Source organism: Morchella importuna (assembly GCF_003444635.1).
Source record: "Morchella importuna strain M04M26 chromosome Unknown Morimp01GS006, whole genome shotgun sequence".
Taxonomy (NCBI): domain Eukaryota; kingdom Fungi; phylum Ascomycota; class Pezizomycetes; order Pezizales; family Morchellaceae; genus Morchella; species Morchella importuna.
The window spans coordinates 341,199-357,700 of NW_025763403.1; the positions used below are offsets into that span (position 1 = coordinate 341,199).

Below are 16,502 nucleotides of genomic sequence, written 5' to 3' on the forward strand. Positions count from 1 at the left end.
GTATTGGTGACTGCAGCAGGGAATTGGGAAAACGGCAAAGAATATTTAGAAACTCTTTTGACAAGCAATGACAGTTCAAAATCTTCTCTTGTGACCGAAGCCGTCCTTTTGGCAGCAGCTGGAGATACCACAGGCAGAGATGCATTGCAATATCTTTTAGATATTGGTAGTATTACCCCAACCAACCCCGTCACCGAAGCATTGATGGTTGCTGCAGCAAATAACGGGGATGGCGATGCTTATCTGCAGCTTCTGATAAATCAAGGCGGTCAAGTCACCGAGGCCGTATTGCTGGCCGCAGCAGGAAGTTGGAAGGATGAAAAGGCGCTAGAGTTTCTTCTGAAGCAGAAGCTGGATTTTCCAATCACCAAAGAGATGCTGCTAGCGGCAGCAAAGAATACTCAAACCGGAAAGAGAGGACTGGAGTTACTCTGGGGCGCGGACGATACTATCCCGGTCACCGAAGAGCTGCTTGAAGTTGCTGCAAAAACATCGCACGAAGTGTTTACATTTGTCTTCAATAGAGCTCGGGATATCCGGATGACAGAAAAGATGCTAATGGAGGCGGCAGTAAGCTGGAGAGGCAGAGAGATCTTGGACTTGATGTTCAGTACCGTCAAAACTTTGCCGCCTATTACCGAAAATGTGATTGCAGCAGCGGCAGGGAATTCTGGGTTTAGTAATCCTCCTCTCGAATTTCTATTTAATCAGACAGATAAACCGCCAGCGATCACTGAGAAGGTTCTGATAACAGCGGCAAACAACATTCACGGCGACCGGTCGTTGAAGTTTCTCTACTCTGGTCATGGTGAGATAATCCCTCCCACCGAAGCAACCCTTGTGTCAGCAGCATGGAATCCAAAGGGCACTCAGAATCTAGAGTTTCTGTTAGAAAAAGGCGGGGAGATCAATGAGACCTTGATGCTCGCGGCGGCACTGAACCCAGGAGAGTCTACGCCAACAAACCTAGACTTTTTGTTAGACAGAGGTGGAATAATCACGGAGAGAGTAATGCTTGCAGCAGCGTGGAACCCGAGCAATAAGAAAACAGTTAATCTAAAAGCCCTATTAGCTCGGGGTGGTCAGATCACGGAGCAGGTAATGATGGGGGCTGCGATGAACCCTGGCGGGAAACAGAACCTTGAGATCCTCCTCAGCAGAGGGGGCAGACTTACGGATCCTGTGTTTAAAGCTAGAGACGAAAGCCCAACCAGAGAGGAAGCCATAGACTTCCTGTTGCATAGTATCAGCCAAGCATCGGAAAAAACCCTTCTACGAGCAGCAAGTGGTAGAGCGAAGGGGGGACCGGAATTATTTGAACTGTATTATGAGGTTGAAGGTGGAGCCATTGCGGCAAAGATCCTAGAAGCCGCTGTAGAGAATGAGTCAATTGAGTCATATGCTCCACCAAGTCGTGCCCAAACAGCTTCGGAGTATGTGGATGCACTGTCGGAGATCCCTAGTACACAAGTCAAGGGGAAATCTACCCCCGGAGGTAAGGTAGCTCCCTTAGAGATTATATGATTTAAGTACTCGTGTACATGATGCGTATGCTTTGACATAGGCATAAAATACAATGCTAATAAATGGCGCATAGAAGACCCTCCTATCGAACTCATCACCGACCGACTTCAGGCGCAAAGGTTATACGATATCATCTTTTACCTCATGAAGGTTACCGATATAATCATTTATTGCCTTCTCATTTACGGCCTTTATTCGTTTGTACAACCGGCGGCCATGACACGATTTGATGTCGTACATCTTCTGAACAGCTGTTCTACGTGGGCTTGGAAAGTGCGCATGATGGATATCCCTGATGTGAAGGAGAAGCTTCGTCTCTGAAGCGTAACTTTGAATTTTTGATCCTGTTCAGACTGTACACTGATTTCTTGGTTTTATGATCATTTCTGTACATGTTCGCTTATTGTAAATATTTTTATTTTTTATTTTTTTCGTCATTTCCTTTTAATTAGAACGTTCTATTTCAACAGATGAAACTGCAACGAATTTGTTGGTTCGGATCCCACGATTCGGCTCAATATCAAGAGCATTGAAAGAAATCCTTGCCCTGGGTTGGCACTTGGTGATCCAACATAGCGAACCTACCAGCACAGGTCTCGCCATACCGACCTAGCCTGCTCATAATCACCAGTGACGCGGTCTATTGGCGGGTCAGGGCTCTCCCCCATGAGGTAGTCTATGAATTACGCTAAAATGAGACGTTTACAGATGTGTCTCTTAGAGACTTATCACATTAACTCGCAATGCCGCGGCCGTAGAGTACAATCCCGCAATAATTAACATGTCTGATACATATTGAAATAAGGTTTACTCAGCGCCCTCATCGTCTAGGCGTTCTAAAAGTAAATCAAGCTCCTCTTCAATCTCGTCCCCAGCTTCCTCCCGCTGCCTCCATATCTCCTCGGCCGCGTCCAGGGCTTTATCAAACCTCTTTAGGGTAATTTTCATTGATTTCTCCAGAAACAACGAAAGCCGTTTCGTCATTTGTTCCCAGTACTCAGTGGCTGCCAAGTGCTCGCCGGCGTCGAGGCTCTTGATGTAAAGTATAGCTTCCTGAGACATGCTATCCGTGATCCCATGAATCTTGAGCTTCAATGCATCAATAGCGTGCTGCACCTTAGCCTCTCGCTCCTGGATACTTGGGAGTGAGCCAATCGCTTCCCATACCGGGTCCAAGTACTCTTGTATCGCGGATTGTTGTTGATAAACCGCTCTAGCGATGATCTGGTTGAGTGCGGTAACATTCTGGGGTTTGAGGTATGTGGGATCCTTGAGGGCGCCCTCGAGCCCGCCGAGTATGCGCAGGACAACAACCGGGGTAGCCCAAGGAAAGAAATTCTGGAATCCGACTTCGAGTCGAGTTGTGTTTGAGGGGTGCTGGGACTCGGACAGAGCTGATTTCCCAGCCAAGATTATTTTCTCAAAGGGGTCCGACATGATTGAACTTGGGTTATCAAGGGGAACTCCGCGGGAAACTAGAGATGGCGAGGAATGTTGGTGAGGAGAAGTATGATCATTCTTACAGTGAGCGTCGTAGCAGGATTATATTCCCCAGAGAGTTGCACGTGCAAAGCTCTTCCTTGCTCAGCTGAAATGTGATATGATATGCATATTGGACGCCTAACTGATCGACATGATGTGAAGTAGGGCGAGAATGCCAAGGATTGTTAGCTGGGCTTTGCATAAATACTTGACTCCGATGCTTAACTATCATTCATCCAACACCACGCGGAAGAAGCTTTAAAATTTATCCCCCAAACCACAATCTTCCAAAGTCTTCAGGCAATCACGTTTACCGCTCTACTTACCTGGTACGGGTCCCCTTGCCAATACTGCAGTTTTATACTTCATCCCTCTCCGTTCAAGGGTCTAATTACTTGGGTTGCAGCGCGATGTCTCTCTCGAGCGACTTTTGGAGTAAACGGCTAGAGAAAAAGCTGGAGTCATTGAACGCGCCACCCGCGGAAAGGCGCCCCCAAGCCCCTGCTGGATTGGAGGTTACTGAGGAAGATGCACCACCGGTGTATCTTGAATCTATTCCAGAGATGCCACCAGATTATCGCGAAATTTTTCTCGAGCTAGAGGGAGCACTGGTCACCGAGGGAGCACTGGCCGCCGGGGGAACACCCGCTGCGGAAGGAACACAGGCCGCTGAGGGAACACCGGACCCGGAAGAAACACCAGTGACCGAGGAAACATCAGCCACCGAGGGAGCACCGTCCGCTGGGGGGCCGCCGGCCGCCGGCGGGCCTCCTGAGTCCTTTCTACGTTTTTTGGTTCGCCTCGGAAAGAAAATTCTTAGTAGCGTCTGGGGCTCGATCCGTGATTTCTTATCCTTTATTGGAATATTGGCGAAGAAGGTTGAAGAGCAGCCTGACTCAGCTCCCTTCGACCTTGAAAAGGAGATTTTTGACATGAGTGAAAAGCAAAAGGCAAGAGATGCCGCGAGCATTGACGAGGCGGGCAAAGCGTTGAAGGAGAACCTTCAAAATCGGTCCCCGCAGGAGCAGCGCAGAGGATTGACAGCATGGGGGAAGATGCTGGGGTGGGTGGGGGATGCCTGGGATGCCTTCAAGGGATGGCTTCCGGATCTGTCTGTTGGGGCTCTGAAGAGGCGGGGAGAACAACTCTCCAGCGGCATCCGCGGTATGATGATAAAGGTTGGCGATGTTTTTCTCAAGGCATGGAGGTGGCTATCAGGTGGTGCTGGACCTTCGCTCTGAAGAAAACGAATTTGAATACATCATGTCGCAGAAGGTTTCATTCTTAAGAATTAAGTATCCACAATCTGTAGTGAGAATATACACACTCTAGGAGGTATGGAAATGCATCTGTAAATGCATCAAATTTTTGTATGGGTAAAGTCGTTAGTAAAGTCGTCGGGAAATGGAGATCGAAGTGAGTATCAAGGAAAGTCGTCGGGAAAGTCGTGGGGAAATAGACTTCGAGTTAGCGAGCGAGAATAGAAAGGGAATATCGTCGGGAAAGACGTAGGGAAATAGAGATCGGGTTGAATACTGGGAAAGATGAAGGGAAAGTCTTTTGGAAAAGTATCATGGGATGCATTTACAAACAACGTCCCGTGTTAATGCATCTTATTGTCTTTCCCCAAAACATTTGTATGGGTAATTTGTGTATCCATGCATTAACACACCTATTAGAGACAGTGTCAATTAGATTGATCTGGTAGCCAAGTAATTAAGCACACTCTATCCGAGAAGTAATACCCACCGTTGAGTAACTAGTGTTCTACAGAAGACAGAAGGCCTGTCATATAAAGCTTTGGTCCGTCTCAACTACAGCCATCATCTCTGTAAACCATCAAGTTTTCAAATGTGAATATTATCCGTATGACTGGTCAGAATATAAATAGTTCCGTAGATATATGTTTGGACTGATTAAGAAGCTTTGGCTCGGGGGAGTACTACTGATAGGACAGTCTAAGCGCCTGCAGGACGGGACCCCGAGCATTAGCAATCAGAGACAGCTGTGAATACACGAGTGGATTATCAAATCGACTAATCATTTATATACGAAGCGTCCAATATGCGCCAACATCAACACTTGAAAAAGCCCGAGGGAGAACTCTGTTAAATAACATCGTTAAACATCAAGTGACGGGCACAATATGTGAAGTCTCGGTTATTTCTCCCAAGATACGCGACAAGACAGTACAGAAGGCAACACAAAACAAAACAAAAAACACCGGTGTTGCGAAACTCCGAAACACACGAGTGATTGTCTAGTGTGACCTGAACATCCCATCAAAAACCTACTTCTTCTGATCGAGTGATTACATCAACGGTTATGAAGGAGCACCAATTGCCATAACTATAAGGCTGCATGCAATTAATGAAGAAAAAAAGAGCACACATAACCCTAACCCTATTTCAATCTACTACGCCGACAGGATAATTAACTTCCCCTAATTAAACTACATGTTTCGAGGCACAATACATGGCTCAAGTGTTAGCAATTACGAGAACCCCTCCGCAACATCTCAATTATCGTCTTGTTTTTCATTGTGCCCATTAGTACCTATAACACCGCTATAGTCTCATATTTCTGCTTTTCTTCCCTGGTAGTGGGGACGGGGCAAAGTATCTCAACAATTTATTTTCTTAGACGATACACGAGAAGACGGGACCTAGAGACGGGCAAGACAATTTTTCTCAATACAAACCACTTTAAGTACCACAGTAATTCGTCTCAGCGGACGATTACACAGACGTCGAAGTTACCTTCTACAGCGCGGATGAGGGAAGATTAGGGGATGGTTGAGTGGATGAGCGTCTTGCCCTAGTGCAGGTGGTAGACCGGCAGCGAGAACTAGTACCGCTTGTATCTCCACAGCTTAGACGCGAAAGTCATCTACCAAAAGAAAAAAGAGAGCAGCATTTGGTCAGCTATTCCCGTTTCAAAATACTCCACAACTTCATATAGATGCAATTCAGGATGATGCGCCAAGAGTTGAATAAAACAAAAAACAAAAACAAAAACGAAAAAACGATGCGCCAAGAGCCAGATCACACACTATCACTCGATTAGTTTACTGCCAAGACTGTTGGGGTTGTCTTCCGAGCCTAGGAGCAAAGTCCTAATACTCATAGGACTGTCAGTATATATGTCAATATGTACTCATATATACACTGTTCTAGGCACATTATTCTTGTATAAATAAGGGCTTTATATGCCCCCTGTATTATAGTCAAGCAAGTCCATTGGGAAAGTCTTTATTATTCTTCATTACTATTTATTTTCAACAAAGACAGGTGAGGTTACCTACGTACAGTATCTGGTAAAACTATTGCGAAAGTGGGTTCTCCGTGACCCGATAGTCCTATTGGCCCTTAAAAGGTTTTTTGCTGCGAGCACAGACCAACAAATCCACTCTTTTAGCTCTGACTTTTGCAATAATTCTACCGGATACTGTATATATGTGTCGATCGACTGGTTATTCTAGTGAGCGCATGCATCTGAAATGATTACATGTATCGGTGTGGTGGGAGGTCTCTAGGTGGAGCAGCCTCTCGTGTTGGGATGTTCTATGTACAAGTACTGAGCAAGGCTGAACACTGGAAGAAGAAGACATGGAAAAGCCTCTTGGTGAAAGTCGCCGAATCTGGCAGCAAAGGCTAGCTCAGGACTAGACACACATATAGCGGATAGCCGATCTACACTTTTGGGTGATTCGTAAAGCCCCCAGGCCATGACCACACGCCGCGCCCCGCACATCACCCCCGCAGCACAATTAAGCCTTAGGACTCCACCCCTGCCTAACCCAACTCCTACGCGCCCCCGCCCCCGCCCCCGCCCCCGCGTCCCTTCCTCTTCTTCCCCGCCCCCTCACCCCCGCCACCCCCCCACCCCACCGCACTCCCCCTATGCACCGAACCCTCCAAATGATCCTTCAACCGATGCTCCGTCTCAAAGCTCCTCTCACACAACGGACACGCCCTCGCCTCCCTCTTGCCCTTCCCCGCGCCGGCCCGCTTCGCAATCTCATGCACCTCCAGCGTTCCCGACTTCCCGAACGGCAGCAGCTCGACCGGGTAGAAGACCTTCTGCTTCTGCGGCCGTGCCGGGTACTTCTTGGATGGTGGGCGCGGGCCTTTGTCTGCGCGGCGGACGTAGCCTTTCTTTTTTGGCTGTGGGGCGGGGGTCGGGGGTTGTGGCTGCGGCTGTGGCTGTGGCTGCGGCTGGTGCTGGAATGGCCCGGCGGCGAAGGCGGAAAAGGTGGCAGGTGTTTGCGGGGCGCGGAGCGTGGGCATGGTGAACGGCGCGGAGCGTGTGGGGAGGGGGAAGCTGCTGGTAGAGGTAGTAGACGTTGCGGTGGTGTGACTCGGGAGCGTGAAGTGGCCTGTATATGTACTGTACGTTCCGGGTCGGTAGGGGTAGAGCTGGTTAGTATATTGCGGGGAGGCAATCGAGGCATTAGAGGATGCCGAGGGGGCCCGAGTCTCGTATCCGTACGCGGGTGGGCCACCGGGTTGTTGTGGTTGGTAGGACCGTCTCATTCCCGGTCGGAATATTGTGCCGTATGATCGGCTGTGGTTTGTTGCCTCCCGGGAGCTCGTGTCTGCGGGCGCTGGTCTGGGAGGAGGAGGAGGAGGAGGAGGAGGCTCGTTCGAGGGCCGGTGTTCTAAAGGAACGCCCTTGTTGCTTTGGTGCGCTTCGGCTTTCGGATGATCCCCCGAGTCCGCCGCGGTTTCCCCTTCATCGCTGCTGTGTGTGTCTTTACTTGGGCTTTGGCTTTGCCGCTGGTAGCTGGCCTCGTCGTCATCCTCATCCTCATCATCTGCCGACCGTTAGAAGCTCGGTAGTGGTTTCCTGGGTTCTCGAAGGGTATATACCTGTATCCGACGCATCTAGTCCATCAGAGCTGGAGTCGCCTGCAAACTCCAGGCCTCCAAGGTGTGCAAGCACCGCCGAGAAGATGTCGCTGTCGTTGTCGATTGATGAGCCCGCATATTCAGCGTGGCTTGTCGACATGTTGTGCAAAGATGCCGGGGGACGTGAAGCCATGCAGTATGTAAATACCTATGTGGAGTGCGGAATAATATTGTATTGGCCGGTCGATACATATACATTGGCGGCCTGAAACTCGGCGCTTACTTAACCGCGCAGGGTGGGCTAGGGTTCGTCCTAATTGAAGCGTCAGGGAATATCACTCGCACGGGGAATTAAGCTATCTCTTTTATTTTTTTATTTTTCCCTTTTCCTCGCGGAATAAAACCGGGGTTTTCTGGCCCATATCCTGGCACGTAACATCAAAATAAAATTTACTTGTGAGAGCAGAACTGCAATCGAAATGGGGGAATTAGAACTACATCAAGTGATAAGCCCGAGAAGAGACGAGACGAGAGTTCACTAGGTCTCGTCTCGTCCTGTATTATTTAGACTGAGTCTTGAAATCTCGAGACAATGGTCTAGTCTCGTCAATGTCTCAGACTTTTCGTCATGCGACCATGGGAAAGCATTGAGATTATGCTAATCAATGCAAATGAAGATCAAACCTTTTTTAATTTCTCTCATTTTCATTTTTTTCATTTTCATTGATTTTTGGGCCGAGGTTGGAGAATTTGTTTAGGTGAGGGAAAAAGAGTCAGGAAGGTCTCGAGCCTTATCTCGAGACCTCCGGACCTGGACTTGTCTTGTTTGCTAAAGATCTCGAGACTCGAGACAACTTGTTTTGCGCCCAACACTAGTTATGGTTGTTTATACCGGAAGATCAAAGCCTCCGGGGGTCAATTTATCTATTGAAGAAAGTTCGAGGAATTGTAGCCATACAGCAATTCCTTTCGGCTATTTACATCACGAATACAGATTCTCAGCTTTAAATTGACATTTACCATAAGTTAAACTCTACGGCAAAGCTAAATAGCTTTCACGGTAACCATACTTATTCCCACTCCATGTTATATATCTAGAAGCTAAACTACACTACTTTCTCGTAATCCTCCACATTCATTAGCTTCAGCAGCTTCTGACAATTGCGACACGGAGGTACCATAACCTCTTCCACCTTCTCAAGCGTGATTGATCGTTTCCACTGGACCGGCCGGTTACCCTCCCACTTTACTGCCGTGCCCCACACCGTTTCCGACTTGGAATCAAGTTCCCTACAAACATATCAGCTATGATCCGCCGCTACCCGAGACCAAACCAGGCAACAAACCTCAAAAGACTAGCAAAGGGCAAGCTCTCCGCACAATTTCCCCAATTCTGCCCGCCCAGAGATTTCGTGAGGGGTGCCACCATCTTCGTATCTAACCCTAGAAGCTTTGACATTTCTATCCACCGAGCTCCGGCAAGTTTGGATTTTAATCCTGGATCCCAGTATCTATCATCGGGTTTGAACCTGCCGAGGCTAGCTCCTAGGAGCCATTGAATCTTGTCCCCGCTTTTCAGCGTGACAATGCACATCACCTTCGGGCACGCGTTTTGGTTGGGGTGCAGGAAGTAGAGAAATTGCGCGAATTTGCCTAGTAGAGGCAGGAAAAACAACTCTGGTGTGAGTGCAACGCCTTCCGGAGGGTCGGCGATGGAAAATATATACGCAATAGCGTCCATGGCGGTAAACAGTTTGGTATCAGTGTTATGGAATTGGACCTCGAGGTAATAAATTGCAGTAATCTCCCCAGACCCTGCTCCCATTTTGATCTTTTTGAAATGAGGAAGTGCTTGGAATGGGACAAACTCCGATATTGCCCTTCTTTCCTGGCGGTTCCTGAGGTTCGCGGTTAGCCACCATACTTTAGGGAACACGTGGAGAAACCATACTTCGACGCGACCCAACCATCCACGAGCATATCCACGGTTCTCATACTAGGGAGAGACAGTCAGCTTACAGGCTCAGAAGAACGACAGGAAATATGTGCAATACGTCATAGAGGGAAAGAAATTTGCTTGGATTCTCTTCAAGTCATTATGATATTGCTCGGGAATTCCATATCCTCCCGGGTCCTGAAACAGGCCGGCAAGAAACCTGCATGGCTGTTTTCCCGAATAATCAGCAGGAGAACGTGAGAGCGTTACATCCTACATACCATCTCCCACGAGGGCGCCTGGCCATCTACGAAGAGAAGCGACTCATGCGGGAGTTTCCCGTTAAAGTACCCAGTGCAATCAAAGGACATAGTAGCTATTGGAGATGTGTTCGGGGAAGGTAGAGTTTGAAAGAGAGGAGTAAAGGATCACGTATAGGGAGGTAGGAAATGAAACTAGTAAACAAAGGGTATTATTATTATTATTCGCGGTCGATATTAATTGGCGGCCTGAAAATCAGTGCTTACTTCACAGCGCAGGGGTGGGTTAGGGCCGCGGCGTCATAGTATATCACTCGAACCGAAATTAAGCTATCTCTTGTCTTTTTTCTTTTTCCCTTCTCTTCGCGGCGTGAAAACGGGGATTTCTAATCCATATCCTGGCACGTAAGACATAAAGTATTTGTGAGTAGAATTGCGATCGAAATGGGGAACTAGAACTGCCTTATCAAAAGTTTACCTAGAAAATCAATGGTTCAACATGTACACACACTTTTGCCAGAGGCTTTCATGGGCCGGCCCAAGTGGATGCCAACCCATTGCAAAGCCTGATCCTGCACGACCTGGTAGCCGCCACCTGCGTTCAGAACATGTATCTAGTACCGAAAATATAATGGCCGAAAGTGCCCACATTACCCGCAGACACCTTCTATTCATTTATATCTCCAAGTGTCTTTCAGGCGGTTAGGATGCTTCACATTGCTGGCCATTAGCAAATCGGGGGGGCCGTTAGCTAGTACGATGAGGGTGCGGGACGCCTACCTTACCGTCGAAACGCATACAATTTTGAACCTTATTACAAGCGGGAACCCAAAAGTGAGTGGACAAAAGGCTCGGCGCTCTTCGCTGATGACCTCGAGGCGAATTAACCCACAATGAGCTGTAGAATAGATAAATTGAAAAGTAGGAAAGAAAATAGAGTTATTCTAAATACATTTACCATCAAGTATGGCCCCCATGTGCTCTTATAACCTGCAATATGCGCAAGGGCATAGAATCAATCAATCTATCTATCATCTTTTGTCCCACTCCTCCTGTGCAGCCTTAATCAATTCCGCCTGGTTATGGGGGTGCCTCTGAACGTCCCTCATGCGCAACCTGAGTTTTCTTTTGAGTGATCTCCAAACATTCTCAATGGGATTGAGGTCAGGGCTGTAGCTAACCCAGTCACTGGCACCTACAACAATGCCGGCCTGCAACTTCCAGGCCCTACTATGACCAGATCTGCAGAAGAATATACCCTAGATGCGTCCTCAACTAAAGAATAGCCATTCTCGGCGCCTCCTGCCTCTCTATACATAAGTAAAAAACCCGTTGCCAATACTTTATCACAATACTGTACTGAATTCATGCCACCCCTATCATTTCTCTTGATATACTCATATGGCCCCCTCTTCCGTACATAGACAAGAGTGGACCGCCTCTGATATCCTATAGCTCCCTAGAACATGGCTGAAGTCCGTTCACCTGGAAAAGATGGCTGCAAGTATCGGTTTTCTAGCTCTGTCCCCGGTTTCCGCCATACTTTGAATTATGACCCTCCAACACCAGCCACCACCTTGCATTCATCTGCAAAAAACCTCATTCTCCAATCTGCCCTTGTCCAGTGCCTAAGCTCTCGAGCTCAGAAAAGACGTTTACATTTTGTCTCTCTGCTGAGGAACGGTTTTTTTCGTGGTACCCGGAGGTGGTAGTCAAATCCGCGTAGCGCTTTGGCGACTGTTTTAGGTGCGCAGTTTAGATGAGAATCTGCAGTAATTTCTCCAAGTGTTACATAAGGATTATTGTTGGTGATCCGGTCTAAGCATTTCATAACTTGTTCATCGATTATTCGTGGTCTACCGGGTCTGGGGGCTTTGTTTAAGGACCCAGTCTCCTTACATCGCTTAATGATTTTGGACACATCGGACTAGAGCGGCTAAAGGATCTACGAGCTCTACCAATATGATTGTACCGCCTTCCCCGTTGAACAAAAGAAGAAGGGAGACTACTGAAGCCCAGCGGGCGAAGATCAATACTCTCCACGAAGTCGGTTTGACCTACAACGAGATTGAGGGACGAACAGGAATGAAGAGAAGTACCTGTTGAAACATAGTTAAGAGAGATAAAAATAAATGGAAACCAGGAAGCCTTACCCCATATACTGCTAGCGCACCTCGGTCAGGCAGGCCTGAGAAATTGAATAAGCGAGAGAAGAGACATCTCATATTCTTAGCTAAATGAAGTCAGCATATGCACCTCGACGTCCTTACCAAAAGCATCACCAAAAAGGTTTCCATGAAGACCGTCCGCAAATATCTGAAACAATGAGGCCTGCAGAAGAGATGTGCAAAACGGAAGCTATTTCTCACAAAATTATATAAGCTCAAGCGTATCTTGTCGTGCAAGGAACGCAGAGATTGAACCATGGAGGAGTGGGGTGAAGTAATTTGGACTGATGAATCACGGTTTGAAGTGGTGTTTCATGGCGGTACTTGTTGGGTTTACCCCTCTGTAGATTAGGTCGATAGTGAAGAGAGTCTCCTACCTTCGTTCAAGAGTGGGAGAACGTCAACAATGATTTGGGGAAGTATTCAGCTAGGAAATAAAGAGCCTATGGTAATCCTCCCAAATGGTGAGTAAAAAGGTATATACTGAACAGATATATATCATTAGTAGATGATTACTACCTCAAGTTAGGTAAAGACTATCTGGAATTGGTTATTGAGCCCGCTCTCAAACCATTTTATCAAAGCCGGTACTGTACCACCCACGAGGCAATAGTAATGGAGGATGGAGCACCACCCCACAAGTCAAAACTTGCATCAGCGGCCAGAAACAAATACAATATCCAGAAAATGCCCTGGCCGGCACAATCACCAGACCTCAACCCCATTGAAAACCTCTGTCGGATCATGAAGTCTCGTATCAACAAAAGACAACCAAGAGCCTGAGTGACAGCACATGAAGGTATTAGTAAGGCTTTGCAGGAATAGTGGGACCGGTTTGTAGCTGAAGACTTCTAGAAATTGATAGAAAGTATGCCCAAAAGGGTTAAGATGTGTCTTAGGAACAGAGGAGGGTCAATTCCGTACTGATACTGTTTTTTTTGTGGTTTTCTTGAAGTAATGCTTGGCGCCGAAACCCGATGATCCTGCTCTGTAGATACTATTACTCTTATTGTAATTTTCCATCATCTCTTACCTTATATATGTTATTACCTATATTCTACTCGTCATTTTATACTATTATGAATGGATTTAGTTGACTTCTTATGATTCTATCAATATAATAAAGACATCTCGCAGTGTAGTCATTACCCCCTTAACTACGGGGCGAACTCCAAAAAGTGGTCTCTGAGTTCCCAAACTCTTCCCCCTCCAAACACTCAATTTTGAAGAACCCGAACTCATAATCAATTTGTCGGTTTCCCCAATCATTTCCGTTCATTTTCTATAATTCTGTGCGTTGAAGGCCTCTCCTTCGGATTCAGATGAGGCGTCCAAATCGAGACATGTCACTGATACGTCCCACAACTTATTACCTATCAGTGTACATCCTTCGGTATATAATATAAGTATCTCAATCCGCTTTAAATCTGTTATCTCCCTCCTCTTTCCGATGCTGTCTTTGGGCATTTTTGTTTAGACGTTGAGGTGGGTTGTTTCTGGCAGTGGTTGCACCTGTTACGAGATTATCCACTCACTTCTGGGTGCCCGCTTGTACATATAGAGAGTTTTGGTTAAGAATGTTAATATATTATTTACCAAAAGAGGGTAAATTATACGTTTATTTGGATTAGTAATATTAGCTGCTATTGCATTTCCCAAAATTGTTAGGGTCAATTTGATGCTTTTAATTCGATAATGCTGTGCTTTAGTTTAGGGTTACCAGAAAAAACCAATTCTAATTCGTCAACGAGACGTAATCTCTGAGTTACGCATGATTCTTGATGAATCTTATTCATGGATAAGCAATATGCGTAGATTGAGGCTTATTTGGTGCTGTTATTGATGATTAGGTGTAGTTACCGGTACGCTTCAGCATCAAATGACCAATATTGGGCGTAAATTCTGAAATACCAATACTTCTATACACTTTGAATTATCGATTTTTCACAAGTAGTATTATGATGGTTACCATGAGGAGCATACAGTATTCATTTATTTATAAATGGTACAATGAAGCCGGGTCTGGCTAGCTCTGAAATCCCATGTTTTAGGCTTGTGTAGGTATGTATGGAGTGAGTAACTGCAAAGATGAGGAAATTATTTCGTATTGTGGTCGTGTTGGAGAGAACTGAAATATTATATCTGATTTGTTAATGGGAGTCAATTATAGGCGGTGTAACTCTCCTCGTCGAAAGCACTGGAGATGAATACATAATCATCGTTTCAAAGATCGCCCTACATATGCAATGTAACAATAAAGATTCGATTACAAGTAGTGATCTATGATCAACGCGAACCCACATTGCTCCTCCACCTGTCACCATTTCCAAGTCTAGGGGTCCATGAAGAACTCAGGAGTTTCAAACTAAGTTACTGACAGACAGTTTTAAACTGGTTAAAAACTGGTTTGAGGAAACCTGGGTGTCATGGTTATGAACTAATCACTGGTGTAAACCGAATTTTTGTATGGGCTAGGGTAATTCGAGGTGTAAAACTGGACCATGGACAGAAACTTGGGGTTGATTAGGGTAATCTTGGGGTAAATTTTGAGTGGACATCAGGTTAGTTCATGACACTGTTTTGACTCGAGCTCTGAGTTCGTTACGGGGCGCTAACCATTTCCAAACCCTCCCGCAATACATGGTCCGTGCACACTAGAGTAGTACTAGCGTGCGAGTCGGCCGCCAAGACACACTAATGCTATCCGGAAACTACCACAGCCCTAGCCCATCCCCGAATGTGGAGCAGTTAGTGCGATCTGGTAGCAGGAAAGATTCGATCTGTACTTGATTGGCTGATGATTACGTATGTCTATTGATGATGATTCCTCCGAGGGAAGAAGAGTCCTAGCTGCCCCTCTTATCCTAACTCGATCCTGCCACGATGTAACGGTCAAGACTTGTGTACACTACATGTAGTGTCATCTCTTTCCTGTACCCAACGTCACCTTAACTGCACACCCTCTCAATACCACACAGTACATGCTCCCGCTCAATACCTGTTCTACCATAAATCGAAAAGTACATACCATCAAAGAATAACCTCCCTTCAGGCCGCTTTTCACATCTACCATCTACCATCATGTCTAGCGATTCCAGCATGAGTCCCCCTCCACCCCCACCCCCCACACACTCCTCACACAAACGGTACACCCATCCGACCGGCACAATGCTTACATCCCCAGACCACATCCTCCACCAGCGACTGCGTTGACATGGAGCTAGCCGCAACTACGTAGACCACGCGCTTTGGAGAGAGGCTTGAGCGGTGTGTGTCTGTATGAACTACGCAATGTGAAGCTAGTGGTTTGCGAACATAGGTTTCTATCAGTAATATGGTATCTTGAAGACGAACAAAGGGATGGTTGTGTTTCTTGGCGGTTGTCTCCTACCCATGTAGTACTAGCTCTCGTGTGCGCGGATCATTTATCACAGCAGGGTTTGGAAACGCAGGTTTGGGCGGATCGTAGATCAGTGATCCGACTTTATTCTTGAATATTGAAGTGTACCTACAATTAAAAACATAATCAAGTACTCTACTCCTCTACTCGAGTCTTCTTGACATTTGTAAAGGGAACCACTATTGCACGCCATACAAATACACGCCAACTCCGCGGTTTGGTATAGTGTGTAGTAAGTATGTAGTCGTTACTTTTATGGGCACCGTTTTTCTTTGCCCTTCCCAGTCCAGCTTGCGCAATCCCAGGCTTTTCCAATCCCAGGCTTTTCCAATCGTAGGCGGTTCCTACCAAGCCCTAAGCGAGCTCACCTCTGCACTGCAGCGGCCCGATCCGCCCGGAGATCCCCTTATCTAGATAGCTTTATTCGGACTAGTTCCAAAGCCAGCTGATACCCGCATATACAATTGCAAACCAACGCTGCGTGGGATTAAGAAGCAGGGTTAGCAACGTTACCCCATGAGCATAGCCATTTGTTTCACTCCAGGCATACCTAGCGTCTTGTCGCATGTGAGGAAACCCCGTTTTTACTCTCTATTATTAGAATTAGCAATACAGAGGTGGGATCCTAACATGTCCAGAGCGCGTCGGATCTGAGGTCATTTGCTAGATTATGAAAATATCACATGTTGGCGACGACAAAAGACGACGTGCCACATTTAGCCAGGCGGAACAGGGCTTCGGCGCAAAAGACGAGGCTTCGGCTACCCCGATGAATGGGCGCTGCGCGCTTTTGGGGTCGAACTAGAGCTCGGCTTGAAGAAATCCACGAAGCTTGGTATCCCACGAGCTGACTCCTTGGGGTGCAATCTTGTAAAGCCTGTT

General features: G+C 46.8%; 4 protein-coding genes across 4 annotated transcripts; 1 reads left to right on the forward strand and 3 right to left on the reverse strand.

Moving 5' to 3' along the window:
- Positions 1 to 2,331: 2,331 nt before the first annotated feature.
- LAJ45_02986 (uncharacterized protein) lies at positions 2,332 to 2,961 on the reverse strand (the record flags this gene model as incomplete). Its single annotated transcript, XM_046112576.1, has 1 exon — positions 2,332 to 2,961. The coding sequence occupies one exon, from the start codon at positions 2,959 to 2,961 to the stop codon at positions 2,332 to 2,334; it is 630 nt and encodes a 209-aa protein (XP_045974065.1).
- A 44-nt stretch (positions 2,962 to 3,005) lies between these two features.
- On the forward strand, positions 3,006 to 4,247 carry LAJ45_02987 (uncharacterized protein; the record flags this gene model as incomplete). The annotated part of the gene is made up of 4 exons (XM_046112577.1): positions 3,006 to 3,031; positions 3,169 to 3,190; positions 3,307 to 3,335; positions 3,413 to 4,247. 4 exons carry the CDS (start codon positions 3,006 to 3,008, stop codon positions 4,245 to 4,247), a joined length of 912 nt encoding a protein of 303 aa, XP_045974066.1.
- A 2,565-nt stretch (positions 4,248 to 6,812) lies between these two features.
- LAJ45_02988 (uncharacterized protein) lies at positions 6,813 to 8,016 on the reverse strand (the record flags this gene model as incomplete). Its single annotated transcript, XM_046112578.1, has 2 exons — positions 6,813 to 7,822; positions 7,878 to 8,016. 2 exons carry the CDS (start codon positions 8,014 to 8,016, stop codon positions 6,813 to 6,815), a joined length of 1,149 nt encoding a protein of 382 aa, XP_045974067.1.
- A 946-nt stretch (positions 8,017 to 8,962) lies between these two features.
- LAJ45_02989 (uncharacterized protein) lies at positions 8,963 to 10,163 on the reverse strand (the record flags this gene model as incomplete). Its single annotated transcript, XM_046112579.1, has 5 exons — positions 8,963 to 9,146; positions 9,203 to 9,754; positions 9,808 to 9,852; positions 9,911 to 10,020; positions 10,074 to 10,163. The coding sequence occupies 5 exons, from the start codon at positions 10,161 to 10,163 to the stop codon at positions 8,963 to 8,965; spliced, it is 981 nt and encodes a 326-aa protein (XP_045974068.1).
- Between the last annotated feature and the right edge of the window lie 6,339 nt (positions 10,164 to 16,502).